This window comes from Cibotium barometz, chromosome 11, assembly GCF_041138505.1.
Source record: "Cibotium barometz isolate CiBa-2024 chromosome 11, ASM4113850v1, whole genome shotgun sequence".
NCBI classification, from domain to species: Eukaryota; Viridiplantae; Streptophyta; class Polypodiopsida; order Cyatheales; family Cibotiaceae; genus Cibotium; species Cibotium barometz.
The window spans coordinates 9,005,421-9,019,505 of record NC_141056.1 but is presented as its reverse complement, the minus strand read 5'-3'; the positions used below and the strand labels follow the sequence as shown (position 1 = coordinate 9,019,505).

Sequence of the window (14,085 nt, the reverse complement as noted above, 5' to 3'; positions counted from 1 at the left end):
ACGTTGCTTTATGTCTGCTCTAAGTCTAATGCTGTTTTGACATCACTTGCATTGGAGCAGAGGATGGTTGGTATTTTGTCTCAATACACCGACATTATGTTGCGAGACGACCTCCTGCCCAATTTCCCACCCAGTAGACCCGAGGACCATCGCATAGAGTTGGTTCTTGGGTTAGAGCCTCCCAGCAAGTTCCCCTGCTGCCTTTTTGGGGCATTGGAGGGTGAGCTAGAGCAGCCATTATGCCAGCTACTCCGGGTTGGATTTATCCGGCCTTCCTTTTCCCCATTTGCCTCTCCCATCCTGTTTGTCCAAAAGAAGGATAAGATTGCACCCTTATGTGTGGATTACAGGGTGCTAAACAAGCTAACAGTTAAGAATGGATTTCCCATGCCCAGAATAGAGTACATCCTAGAGTGACTCAATGGTGCTAAATTTTTCTCTAAGATAGATCTTAAGAGTGGCCACCATCCGGTTCGAATGTTTGAGGCCGACATTCCAAAAACCGCCTTTAGGACTGAGCAAGGCTACTATGAGTTTATGGTGATGCCTTTTGGACTCACCAATGCACCAACGACGTTCAACAAGATGATGTCTCCGGTTTTTTGGGATCTCATTGGAAAATGCATCTTCATCTTTTTAGATGATATCCGTCAGGGACTGTAGAGCAGCATAAGCGAGATGTAGCAAAAGTTTTACAACTCTTGTAGGACAATGAGTTGCTTATCAATGCCAAGAAGACTGAGTTTGGAGTAAGTGTCGTAACTGCCCTCTACTATAAGAGTCTTGGGCGCGGGTTTCGATGGAGAGTAATCACTGTCAATAGGCTTTGAAGGCTAGCAATCTCCATTGGCTAAAAACCTGGAGGGGGGTTGCGACGGGGTAATGGTCTCTAGAAAAGAGGGGGGGGGGGGGAGCGGCTTGAGGGAACTGTGGGGGGGCCCCATCACCATCAGGGGTTTGCTGAGATAAATGCTCAAAATGGTTCTTGCGCGCCTGCCGAACGCCATTCGGCTCTCGACATTAGTCGGTGGTCCCGGATCTGCCACTCTCTTGCGTTGGCTAGCTGGGGCCTAGTGCTCGGGTACATGGGGGTCTGAGTCCCGCCCGCCCCCCTTGTGGAGGATCTGAACTGGGGCGGGGGGGACCGGGGGACAACTGGAGAGGGCAGACTCTAGTGAAGTGTCCCATCCGGTGACAGATGAAACATTCGCCTAGAAGGCCACAATACTATACTCTTTGCAAAATCGCACCGAGACTTTTGCCACTGTAACAGATTCCTGAACTGTCCGTGCGCTGGGTGGCTACCCACAATCTTGCATACCAAGGTGGAGGCCTCCAAAGTGGCAGCTGTCGAAGCGAGGAGCTGGAGATCTTCTTCAGAAAAGGAGAGGCAAGGGACGACGGCCTCGGTCGGGGATGACGGAGTGGCTGCCAATGGAGTCCTCCTGGCGGGGGGTACAAGATGAGAACGCTGAAACTTGCCACAGATAAACTAACCCTGAAAGCTGTAAGCATCTGACCGGGGGGGCCGCCGTGGGGGGGGGGGGGGGGGGGGATGGTAGCACGAAAGGAAGGGCTGAGGCAGAAAAGGAGCAAGCACGAGGAGAGCTGAGGCGAAGAAGGAACATGCGAGGGGGGGCTGAGGCAGGCAGGCTAAGGGGGCGCAAAGGAGGGACAGGAGGTGGCAGTGCACAGGCTGGAGGGCTGCGCATGGAGGCGAAAGGGCGAAAACAGAGGCGGGCAGGAGGCTGGCGAAGGCAGGGTGGGAGGAGAAGGCGCAGCCAATGGTGGTGAAGGCAAACAAGCACCAGGTGGAAGGGGAGAAGGCGAGATGAAAGGGCGAAGGCAAGGCGGCAGCATGAGGCTGGGGTGGAGGGAAGCTGGGCTGGCGATGGTGAAGGTAGGTGCACAGTCGGGGGAGGTTGAGTTGCTCGTGCTCGACAAAAATATGTGCACTGCAATGGGGCGACACCTTTTTACCCCCTTGTCTGTATGGAACTTTTACAAAACATTTTGTAACGGCTTGAAACTTAGGAAATGCGTTTTTTGAGACATGTTTACAAAAAATGCTTGGCAAGTATGATTTGGACTCAAATGTTGCTTTATCACTTAATATGCATGGCACATGAGGGTAGATTTACTTTACTGGTCATGTCAAAATAGCCAAGCCTATTAAACTTTTTGATCTAAAGTTTTCAAGGTAAATTGTTTCTTTGGAAGGTAACGTTGTTGACAGGATCAATGTGCCTGTTGCGCAGGTTTACAAGCTGCCGGCAGATCGGCTCTATGCCACTTACTTTGGTGGTGATGAAAAGCTTGGGATTCCTGCAGACACAGATGCGAAGGATTGTTGGCTTGCACGGTTACCGGAAGGACATGTTTTGCCATTTGGTTGTAAGGTTTGCTCCGTGCCTAGTTTTTTCTTCGCAAAGCTTTGTTGGCCTGCCTTTGGTAGGTTCTAGTGTTAAGGCAGTGATCAAAGTGATTTTTAGCTTGGTCAAAAATAGTGAGGCATATTAAAAAAACTAGCGGATTGTAGGGGATTGGTCATTGGTGAAATTTTAGCTCACTGGTGTGAATTGGCAAGTAAGGGATTCCTGATTTTGTGAATTGACAAGATTACAATACAAATGTGTGATGAACCTTCTTAAAAAGGATTTTAAGGACAATTTGACATTATGATGGATAGATGAGGTTTTATTCTTTTTTCCCACCATGCTGTTTTAATATTGTTTCACATTCATTCATTATCCCTTGATTTTCTTTTTTCTTGGAACAAACAACCCCCTCTTTCCCCCCTCCCCTGCATGCCACATTTCCACGGTTCCTTGTTTCACACGTGCACACTTGCATGTACACTCAGATTTGAATGGGGATGGATGAGTTTTCTAATCTACTCCTGTCGAGCTTCAACCTATTTTTAAATTGAATTATCAATGAAATTCATCTCTCTCTCTCTCTCTCTCTCTCTCTCTCTCTCTCTCTCTTTGGCATCGATACCCAGAGTGGAATGTAAATGGATGTACCTGATCTGTCCCATAGGTCGGATTCGGCCTCCCGTGGACGTTAATATAACTTTCTTTCTTTCTTTCTTTCTACGAGCAGGTCACTGGCTGAGTATGCACAGAGCAGGGCCTCCTCACAGGAAGTGGATATTATTTGAGGTCCTACATTAACCCATCTTGGACATTCTTGATGGATGATGATGATGCCTCTCTACTGTTATCCTCATTGTACCCACATGAGCCCACTATGTATTTTCTCTCTTATTGTAACCACATGAACCCATGATGTATCTGTATCTCGTATTCACATATTATCAGGGCATAGTTAGCTAGTTTTATTTTCTTTTCTTTTCAGTTTTCTATGATTCAGTATTCTCAAGGATTCATTGTACTATTTTTTGGTCTTATAGACCCATTGGCTCTTTTGAAGACGTTAATTTTAGTTTCTTTCTTTCTTTCGTTATACTCTATATAAACCACCTCGCCGAGTTCACACTCTGTATAAACGAGCTCGCAGATTTCATTGACATGTTGGGTGGCGAGGGATCCACCCTAGCTGAGATAGTGGTCTCCATTATCTTTTATGCAAATGACGCATTTCTGTTGGCACATACAACAGAAGGCCTGCAAGAACACTTGGATGCATTACACTGCTTTTGAGGAGAACGGGACTTAAGGGCCAACCTTGGAAAGACCAAGTTTATTGTCTTGCACACGAGTTATGGGAGGCTGCATAAGGGCACTTTTACGTCTGAAAACCAGCAAGAGTGTGACACACCTATGAGTATGCAGGCATAGCCGGACATCAGATAGCAACCGACAGGCAGAGTTGGACAGCACAGAGGACACGTGGCACTGCCATGTGGTAATGATGATGTGGTGGCGATGACATGGCCGTCGGGTACAAGTGGCCGACAACAGTACTACTGGATATTGACGGTCCATTCTAGCATGCAGACCATGCTTTTTTTCTCTTCATGGTGCCTTGACATCCTGTAACATCTCTTTGGTCTCATGGACCCTTTGGGTCTTTAGTAGATGTAAATACTCTCTCTCTCTCTCTCTTTGGTCTCATAGACCCTTTGGGTCTTTAGTAGGTGTTAACATAGTCCAGTGTACTACCTTTTTGATCTCATAGACCCTTTGGGTCTTTTGAAGACATTCATATATCTTTCTTTCTTTCTTTCTCATCCTTGGCCCAGACGAGAGGCCCTTGGTTGCACGCCAACTTCAGACCCAAGACATTCTCAAAAAGTACAAAGACGCCCCACTACAAACTGTGGATTTGGAGGGTCACCACAAGGTTAGTGATGTGGCCTCCAAATAGGGCCATGTTTACTGTTACCACATCACAGGCTTCAGCCACATGACTGCTGTGTATTACTTTTTCATTCTCACATGTTCACATCATAGGTAGCTAGTTTCCTTTTTTACATGTCATTGTGCCATTTGGGATGGTGGAATGCAAAATGCAGCGAATTCAAGATGCTTAATTGAGTTGACGTATTATCTGCTTTTACAGGACAACTTTTGGGAAATGGGTGATACTGGCCCATGTGGCCCATGTACTGAAATTCACTTTGACAGAATTGGGAACCGGGATGCAGCAGGACTTGTGAACAACGATGATCCAACATGCATTGAGATCTGGAACCTTGTGTTTATTCAGGTAGAAACCTGCCTTGCTGCTTGTTTTAAAAGTTTTGATGCTTTTATACTATAAGGCAGTTTTTCTTTCCGGTCGAGGTTGACTGAGCCCTGAAGTTGGCCTCATGGTTAAAATGCATGCCTCTAGGCTGGTAGTTCTGCATTGTGATATTGTGACCAAAGAGGGTGGTTGTCACGTGCATCCCGCACTTGGATGCCACGTAGACATTCTGTACAGAAGGTGCAGGACCTGGGATGGTGAACTGGTCCCATGTGAGCCCAGTCCGGGACGAGTCAGCCAGGGATCCATCTCAGTCGTCCAAGGTCAGGTGTGCATTGTCCTGCACATGAGTCCAAGGTCAGGTGTGCATTGTCCTGCACATGAAGCAGTGCCAGTCCGCGCTGTGAGTCTCCCTCTGGAATGATGTCGGATGTGCTGTGTATCTGGTTTGCAACTGGATGCCAGGCCTCTGTAAGCATGTAGTTTGCATGTAGAGATGGGGCCAGCCCATAGGGCTACCCCAGTGTAGGTATTTGCATGTGCATACTTAGATGGGCATGGGGGAGGTGTAGAACCACCCCCAAGGGGCCAGGAGAGCCCAAGACTTTGCCCACCAGCCAAGGCAAGGGCTGGAGGGGCAGTCGGCCAGCTCCAGAGCCTCTGGACAGGCAGCCGACAGAGGGTTTAAGCCCTAGACAGTAGGCGGCCAGGTGTAGGGGCAGTCCCCACACCTCTGCGTTGAATGCCCAGCAGCCAGGGTGCTGTCCCAGGGTCATGCGCAGGCTGGACAGGGGCTAAAACAGTGAGAAAACACTTTATTAAAGTGTGAACACATTTTATTACAAGACTCAGTCGTGGGGTTGTTATGAGCAGGCCGACTGCATGATATGAGGGGTATAAAAGCCCAAGTCATAATTCATTTCATCCATCTCACAATTCACCAAGAGCTCCAAGCATTCAAGGGCCAGGACAGCCAAGGGTTTGCTAAAGCTAAGGGGGTGAAGGACTGAAGGTCAAGGGCAGGTTTTCCAGCCAAGAAAAGGTCAAGTACTTTGTATTTGTTTCAGATTTACATCATTCTAATAAAGCAAATACACCATCCGTGGTGGGGGCCCTACAGAGGGTAATTGGGACCCAATACTGTGTCCTTCTCCATCTCCCCCTTCTCTCTCTATTTTCTGCACATCGTCTTTCAGTTTTGTGCGTTAATTCCGTCGCGAAAAGAGTGCTGTTTTCTGAGTTTTGAAGTACCGATCCTTCTCCGAAGCTTCCGCATATTACAGTGGTATCAGAGCCTACTTCAAGGACGAAGATTCAGCAAAGAAAACCAGAAAATTTTTCGCTCGTGTGGTTGGTTTTTAGACGCCGGTGGACTACCCCTTTCGGAGTGACTCCTGTCCCTCGAAGGACGGTTGGTTTTTAGCCTCCGGAAGCCTCCGGAAGTCTCCCACACAGATAGTGGATGGTCAGATTGCGTTCCGGAAAGGAACTGCATATTCCCGCTATGGCGAGCTTTGGCGACGAGAGAGAACCAGAACCATGGGACCAGAGTGCACCAGGCAGCCCAGCTAGGGCACCCGGCTTGAGTGTACAAGACATGTTCCAGCAGATGATGCGAGCAATCGCAGACCAGACAACCAAGTTGGATGAGCAGAAGGCGCGGATTTTGGCTCTGGAGGAGCGTTCTCGCTCTCCAGCGTCGCGTTTTCCATCTCCTCCTCCCTCTCCTTCCGTACCTCAGATACCAGATCCTCGTCACAGGGACCCTCTCGAGGGGTCACAGCAGCAGTCAAGCTCCTTGCTTGAGATGCAGATACGGGCATTGGAGATTCGACAACGAGAAGACGAAGCCATGCGACGAGTGGAACACGAGCGTTACCTCCGAGCTTTGGACGCCAGATTGACACCGGCGGTGCCCTCGAATCATTTTCCCGAGAAAATGAACTTCAGTAAGTATAATGGTAAACTCGATCCCACTACTCTGTATTCATGGTTACATCAATTTGAAGCTTACTTTGCCGCAGTTAGGAAAACAGATATTGACAAAGTGATCTTAGCCAGTTGGTATTTGGAAGGTGAGGCCATTCCTTGGTGGACTCAGTGGGCTCATGCCCACACCAGATCAGGTATGGCAGCTTATGGGTGGGACGAGTTCGTCCGTGACCTTAAGCAGCGGTTTTTACCGCCCCACTACCTTGAGCGACTCGAAGACGAGTTCAGGGGTGCGCGTCAGAATGCGCAACCAGTCCTTCAGTTTGCCAATAGAATTTCGACCTTGTGTCTACAATTAGGCTTATCTGATGCGGACAAGAAAGGGCAGTTTTTGTATGGCCTGGACACGCACATCCAATGGGAGGTGCGTATGTTTAGACCAACCACCTTTGAGGACGCACTCTCGCTTGCGCAGAGTGCAGAAGTGAAACACAATGGTGGCAAGCCCAAGACTTCCCAGCCGGCTTCTCCCAAGGCTAACACCTCGGGGGGCAAAAGCCAGAACCAGACGGGGTCTTCCCCAGGACAGAGCCCGGGAGCCTCTGGCTCCAAGAACTCGAACAATGCGTCTAAGCTTACTCCAGACCAGAAAGCGGAGGCAGGCAAGACAGGTGGCAAGTTGAGTGCTGAGGAGCTTGCTCAGTACAGGAAGGAGGGTAGATGTTACTTTTGTCACACAAAAGGACATACTTCTCGGGATTGTCCGAAGAAGCCTCCAAAGCCCGCCGCCGCCTCCACAGCTTCCGTGGTGAGCACAGCTCCCACACAGACCCCAGTGGCTACCCCTAGTTCTTCAACCCCCGGTGCTTCAGTTGGAGCAATTATTAGCCGGGAGCTCGAAGATAAGCAGAAGGGCGCCCATGACCAGGAGTATGAGCGCAACGAATTGCTCAAGTCCTTTGGCTACATAGGTGGCCAGAGAGTCGTTGTCTTGTTTGACAGCGGCAGCACGGAGGATGTGATCACGGAAGAGGTCGCTAGGCGTGCCCGTTTCGAGCTCACTCCGGTGGACAAACAAGTTGAGGGTTTTAGCACAGGTATGACTACGAGCGTCAAGTATGAAGCTCTAGGTGCTAAATTAGTCATTCAGGCCTTGAAACATTGGAAACATTTCTTGTATGGCCGTGACTTCGAGGTTCGCACTGACCATCAGGCATTGCGCTGGATTCAGACAATGCCAAGTGCACAGTGGAGTGATCGACAGCACCGCTGGAGTCAGATATTCCAGCAGTTTGGTGGCATGATTGAGTACCTTCCAGGAAAGGCCAATCCAGTGGCCGATGCTTTGAGCAGGAAGGGACAAGTATCTACGATTCAGACCACTAGACTAGACCTTGTTGGTACAGGACTAGAAGACATGAAGCACACGTACGCGGATTCCGAGGAATTCGGTACACAGTGGGAACAGGCATTGGATGCCACAGGACCATGCCATTTTCTGATACGCGATGGTTGGCTTTACTACAAAGGCCGACTGTGTGTCATGAAATCATTCCGGGCAGCTCTTCTCCATGATGCCCATGACGCGATTACAGGTGGTCATAGGGGCATGAATTCGACTCTGGAGAAGTTAGAACGGCAATACTATTGGCCAAAGATGAGGCGTGATGTGTTTACTTATGTACAACGCTGTGACATTTGTCAAAAGGTGAAAGCTCCTCGTGGAAAGAAGATAGGGTTGTTACAACCTTTGCCAATTCCTGAGGGTCCTTTCCAAGACATTTCGATGGACTTTGTCACAAATCTGCCTCCCAGTCCGAGTAAGCGTAATACACAGTGTTTGACTATTGTTGACAGGTTCAGCAAATTTGTGATGCTTATTCCTTGCAGGGCCAATGTGACCGCTGAGGATGTTGCCCAGCTATTCATTCGGCATTGGTACCCGATTGGTGGGATTCCTAGGACCATAGTGTCAGACCGAGATGCCAAGTTTACCAGTCATTTTTGGAGGGCATTGTTTGATAATTTTGGTACTAAGTTGAATTTTTCCAGTGCATTCCACCCACAGACAGATGGCCAGACAGAGATATACAACCAGTTGGCCTTTGATGTGCTGAAGTGTTATGTCCACGATCAGCAAGGTAAGTGGGAATCGTTTTTGCCTTTAGTTCAAGCTGTTCTGAATGACTCTTTTTCTTCAGCTATTGGCAGGACTCCATATGAGGCAGCGTTTGGAAGGCCTTTCCAGTCGTTGTTAACCAGGACTTCGTCTTCAGTACTGGAGGCGAACAGAGTGACGGAGTCTTACCAGGAGATCCTAGAGTCCGTCAAAGACAGATTGGCTAAAGCGCAAGATGCCTACACTCGACAGGCCAATAAAGACCGAAGGGACATGAAGTTTTCGGAAGGAGATTGGGTATATCTTCGGATTATGAAGCAAAGATTAAAGCAAGTGGGCAAGCGATGCCCAAAGTTGTCTTTCAGGAGCTTCGGACCATTCCCCATCCGGAAAAAGATTAATGAGGTGTCTATGCAGTTAAAGCTACCTCCGAGTTGGACTATGCACGATGTATTTCATGTCAGTTGGTTAAAGCCATATGCAGGTCCACCCCCTTCAGAGGTCAAAGACGAAGCAGAACCAGACATTATTGATGAAGCAGAGGTAATGGTTCCAGAACAGATCCTTCTGCACCGTTTCAAGCATGGCTCAGGCCGAAGACTACGACAGTTCCTCACGAAGTTTCAGGACCGAGGAACTCATGAAGCGGTATGGCTCGACAAAGAATTTTTCGAAGACTATCCGGCTTTATTGACGGATTATTTGGAGGCTATGCAGCTTCCGTCAAGTTAAGCAGAAGGGGATGTCACGTGCATCCCGCACTTGGATGCCACGTAGACATTCTGTACAGAAGGTGCAGGACCTGGGATGGTGAACTGGTCCCATGTGAGCCCAGTCCGGGACGAGTCAGCCAGGGATCCATCTCAGTCGTCCAAGGTCAGGTGTGCATTGTCCTGCACATGAGTCCAAGGTCAGGTGTGCATTGTCCTGCACATGAAGCAGTGCCAGTCCGCGCTGTGAGTCTCCCTCTGGAATGATGTCGGATGTGCTGTGTATCTGGTTTGCAACTGGATGCCAGGCCTCTGTAGGCATGTAGTTTGCATGTAGAGATGGGGCCAGCCCATAGGGCTACCCCAGTGTAGGTATTTGCATGTGCATACTTAGATGGGCATGGGGGAGGTGTAGAACCACCCCCAAGGGGCCAGGAGAGCCCAAGACTTTGCCCACCAGCCAAGGCAAGGGCTGGAGGGGCAGTCGGCCAGCTCCAGAGCCTCTGGACAGGCAGCCGACAGAGGGTTTAAGCCCTAGACAGTAGGCGGCCAGGTGTAGGGGCAGTCCCCACACCTCTGCGTTGAATGCCCAGCAGCCAGGGTGCTGTCCCAGGGTCATGCGCAGGCTGGACAGGGGCTAAAACAGTGAGAAAACACTTTATTAAAGTGTGAACACATTTTATTACAAGACTCAGTCGTGGGGTTGTTATGAGCAGGCCGACTGCATGATATGAGGGGTATAAAAGCCCAAGTCATAATTCATTTCATCCATCTCACAATTCACCAAGAGCTCCAAGCATTCAAGGGCCAGGACAGCCAAGGGTTTGCTAAAGCTAAGGGGGTGAAGGACTGAAGGTCAAGGGCAGGTTTTCCAGCCAAGAAAAGGTCAAGTACTTTGTATTTGTTTCAGATTTACATCATTCTAATAAAGCAAATACACCATCCGTGGTGGGGGCCCTACAGAGGGTAATTGGGACCCAATACTGTGTCCTTCTCCATCTCCCCCTTCTCTCTCTATTTTCTGCACATCGTCTTTCAGTTTTGTGCGTTAATTCCGTCGCGAAAAGAGTGCTGTTTTCTGAGTTTTGAAGTACCGATCCTTCTCCGAAGCTTCCGCATATTACAGTGGTTAGATTTGCTACGGGCTTAGAAGACTCTCTAGGCTTGAAATGACACATTTTCTTCAGCTGTCAATCCTATATTTCTACAAGATGAGTTGGTGCTATGAATAGTATGTTCGACTTGCTGCCTCTGGCCAGGCTTGTAGGTTGTGCCACCTTGCCTTTGGCTTTTGCAGCACATCAACTAGTCCTATGTTAGTTGGGGTGCTTGCTGTCTGCATTCTACCTTATCCATGTTACCTTGTTTCCTTATTTTTGTCATGTGCATCACATAAGTGAATGCCACATGGACATGGATCTCAGTATTAGCAAGCTTAGGGGGCAAGTTGAGGGGCCGGAATCAGGTGCTTAAGAATCTTCTCAGAAGAGCCAGAACCAGGGACCCAAGTGTGGAGCCAGTTGGAGGTACCTTTATGGAGATGGGTGCTGTACCTTTATGGGTATGTGTGCTGCCTACCGTAGACTGGCCAACTTGCAATTATGCATTTTTTAAAAGGATGGGCCAGGGACAAGGCATTCTGTACCAGATCTGCTAAGTGCAGTCTGCTATGTACAGCCATTGAACAGTAGTGGGAGTTCGTGGATCAGCATTAACGTAGTCCCATGTGCAGTTTACAGTGGCACAAGTCTGGGTACAGCAATACAACCTTTGTTCATGCATTGTAACTTAACACACAATAGCTAGGAGTCCAGATCTGAGTTTTAAACCTTTCTATATATTTATTTTTGCAATACACAGTAGATTAGGTGATTGTCTCCTCTTCTCTCTGTGCATTTAGATTATGCTTTTGATTTGCGTTAATTAGTGCTAATTAGGGCATAATCAGTATGCTTCCGCAGCAGTCGTGTTAAATTTTGTATGTTTTTTGCTCCTGCTGATCAAAGTGTTGCATCCTTACCAGGAGTAACATGGGATTGGCAGTCAGTTTTATGGAGAGGGTTATTTTCATCAGCGAGTTGGGGCTATTAATAGGGGCCAGGGGCATATATAAATGAACTAGTGTCACCCATAATGAGTGTCGTGCCCTGCCCATGAGGTAGGTCCCGGACTACTAAACCTGAGGGATGCTGCTATGCGTGGTATGGAACGCATATGGCAGTAGACTGAGGGCAAGGTGGTTCAGGAATCAGGTTTATAAGGCCTCCCCCAGGTGTTCTAACTAGTTCAACTCTCCATGTGTGGGGGGGTGGGGGTGGTTTCTAGAGCTGTGATTGGTTGGAGAGAGAGTGGCTGCTGTGATCTCTGGGGTTTTTGTTTCTCTAACTGTCTCGTGGCAGTTGTTTAAGGCTTTGATTGCAGGTTTAGATCTCCTGGTTGTCACAAAAGGTGGCAACAATAAGGAGTCTTGTTTTGTGCTTATTTAAATTTTAAATTTATTAATTGATGAATTTGATTTAGTGAGTCTCCTTGAAGAATCATTAAATGCCAGGAAAACGGCTTACTGAAATTGCTTTTTATAACAGTTCAATAGGGAGCCAGATGGTTCACTTAGGCTTCTGCCTGGTAAGCATGTCGATACCGGGATGGGCTTTGAGCGTCTGACATCTATTCTTCAGCAGAAAATGAGCAATTACGATACAGATGTCTTCTCCCCAATCTTTGATGCAATACAGAAGGTTGATATACTGCCCATTTTTTTCCTGTTTCCTTACTAGCTTCTGATTTTATGGGTTGTGCATGCACGTGTCATGTTTTCTATATGTGTGTGTGTGTGTGTGTGTGTGTGTGTGTGTGTGAGAGAGAGAGAGAGAGAGAGAGAGAGAGAGAGAGAGAGAGAGAGAGATTCTTTTTTTTTTTTCGGGAAAAAGATCCTTCTATTAGTTACCAAGAAAAAGCGGGAATCAAGAAACATAATGAGGGGAAAGATGCTCTTCTCCTCCATCTGGCCGCTCTAGGAGGAGAAGGCTATCTCATACAATGGGGGGAGGGGCTCACCACCACTGTCACATAGGTGGTTTATAGTGCCAAGTGGGCTCACCACCACTGTCATTGAGAAGGGGACCGGGCTGCCAGATCCTCAAGAAGGCGTCCCAACGCTTCCGCATGCAGCTTGAACCACCCTGATGCTTCCTCCATTGTCCATGGAGGTTATGAATAGCCAGATGCTCCGGATGGACTCCACTGGCGGAGTGAGGGTGCCTTTGATGGCTTTGCTGCATCGAGCTTTCTAGATATGCCGTGTGGCGATACTGCTACAAATCTCCCATCTATGGGAAGAACCTGGAGTCTAGTGACCAATAGATGGAGCTAGGACTGGCACTGCAAAAATACAAAGGTGAGAGACGTGAAGGACTAGTCTCCCACCCTCATATGACATGATGGCCTTAGTTGTCCAAGCAAAGTGCTCCACGTAAGAGTGGAAAGGGGCCCGGTCTATAGTACAGATGCGGAGAATCTGCTGCCAAACCTGCTAAGCCTTTGAGCAATCCCAAAGACAATGATGATGGGACTCCTGGGGATGGCCACACCTTGGACATACTGTTGGCCTATCTCCAATGGCTAGCCAAGTGCCACAACCACCAAGCTCCTATGTGCCAGCTGCCACAGAACGGAGAGAGAGATTGCATATACTTATGTACACATATACATATACATATACATATACATATACATATACATATACATGTACATGTATATGTGTGTGTGTGTGTGTGTGTGTGTATGTACGTATGTGTGTGTGTATATATAGCATCTCATACCCCATATATATATATATATATATATATAGAGAGAGAGAGAGAGAGAGAGAATCTCATATATATATATATATATATATATATATATGTACGTGTGTATATATAGAATCTCATACCGCATATGTATATATACTCCATATATATATATATATATATATATATATATATATTGAGAGAGAGAGAGAGAGAGAGAGAGAGAGAGAGAGAGAGAATCTCATACACATAGAAAGCCTCACATATGCATGCACAAATGGGGTGCGCATGTGTGCATGCATACACGCCATGTATATATATATATACATATATGTATATATATATATACATATATGTATATATAAACCCTCTAACCATCATGGGATTTCATCTTCTAATGCTTCAAAGGATATCAAAGACAAGGTTTCCGTCTCCAAGTTTAAGGGTGATGGTTGAGCTTTACATGAGTTGGAGGAGTGGATTACCAAGATTCAGCTTTATCCCAAGAGTGAGCAAGATAAGATACAATTTGCTTCATTGTATGTGGAGGAATTTGCTCACGAGTGGTGGAGGCATATGGTCAAACAAGGAAATATGCCACACTCATGGGAAGATTTGAAAAGGGAGAAGAATTTGGCTTTCACTTCACCGTTCGTGCTCAATAGATACTATGAGCAATGGTATGAACTCTCTCAAAAGAGCATGGTGGTCAGAGAGTACATCAAGAGTTTCATGCAGCTTTCCATGTATGTGGAGGGTCTAAATGAGAAAATGAAGATGAAGAAGTTTGTGTAGGGATTGGATTTCTTCAACAAGGCGGATGTATCGGCTCAAAGACCAAACAATCTCAAAGAGGCTATGAGATTGGCGGAGCTTTATG

At 47.5% G+C, this 14,085-nt stretch overlaps 1 protein-coding gene across 1 annotated transcript in view; it reads left to right on the top strand.

The window, feature by feature from the left end:
* Positions 1-14,085, top strand: part of LOC147633722 (alanine--tRNA ligase-like) — an 80,191-nt gene that overhangs the window by 37,927 nt on the left and 28,179 nt on the right. Inside the window, exons 3-5 of the mRNA XM_086804737.1 lie at positions 2,259-2,399; positions 4,528-4,674; positions 12,000-12,152. Of these exons, the coding sequence (XP_086660863.1) occupies positions 2,259-2,399; positions 4,528-4,674; positions 12,000-12,152 (441 nt within the window). The remainder of the gene's footprint in view (positions 1-2,258; positions 2,400-4,527; positions 4,675-11,999; positions 12,153-14,085) is intronic.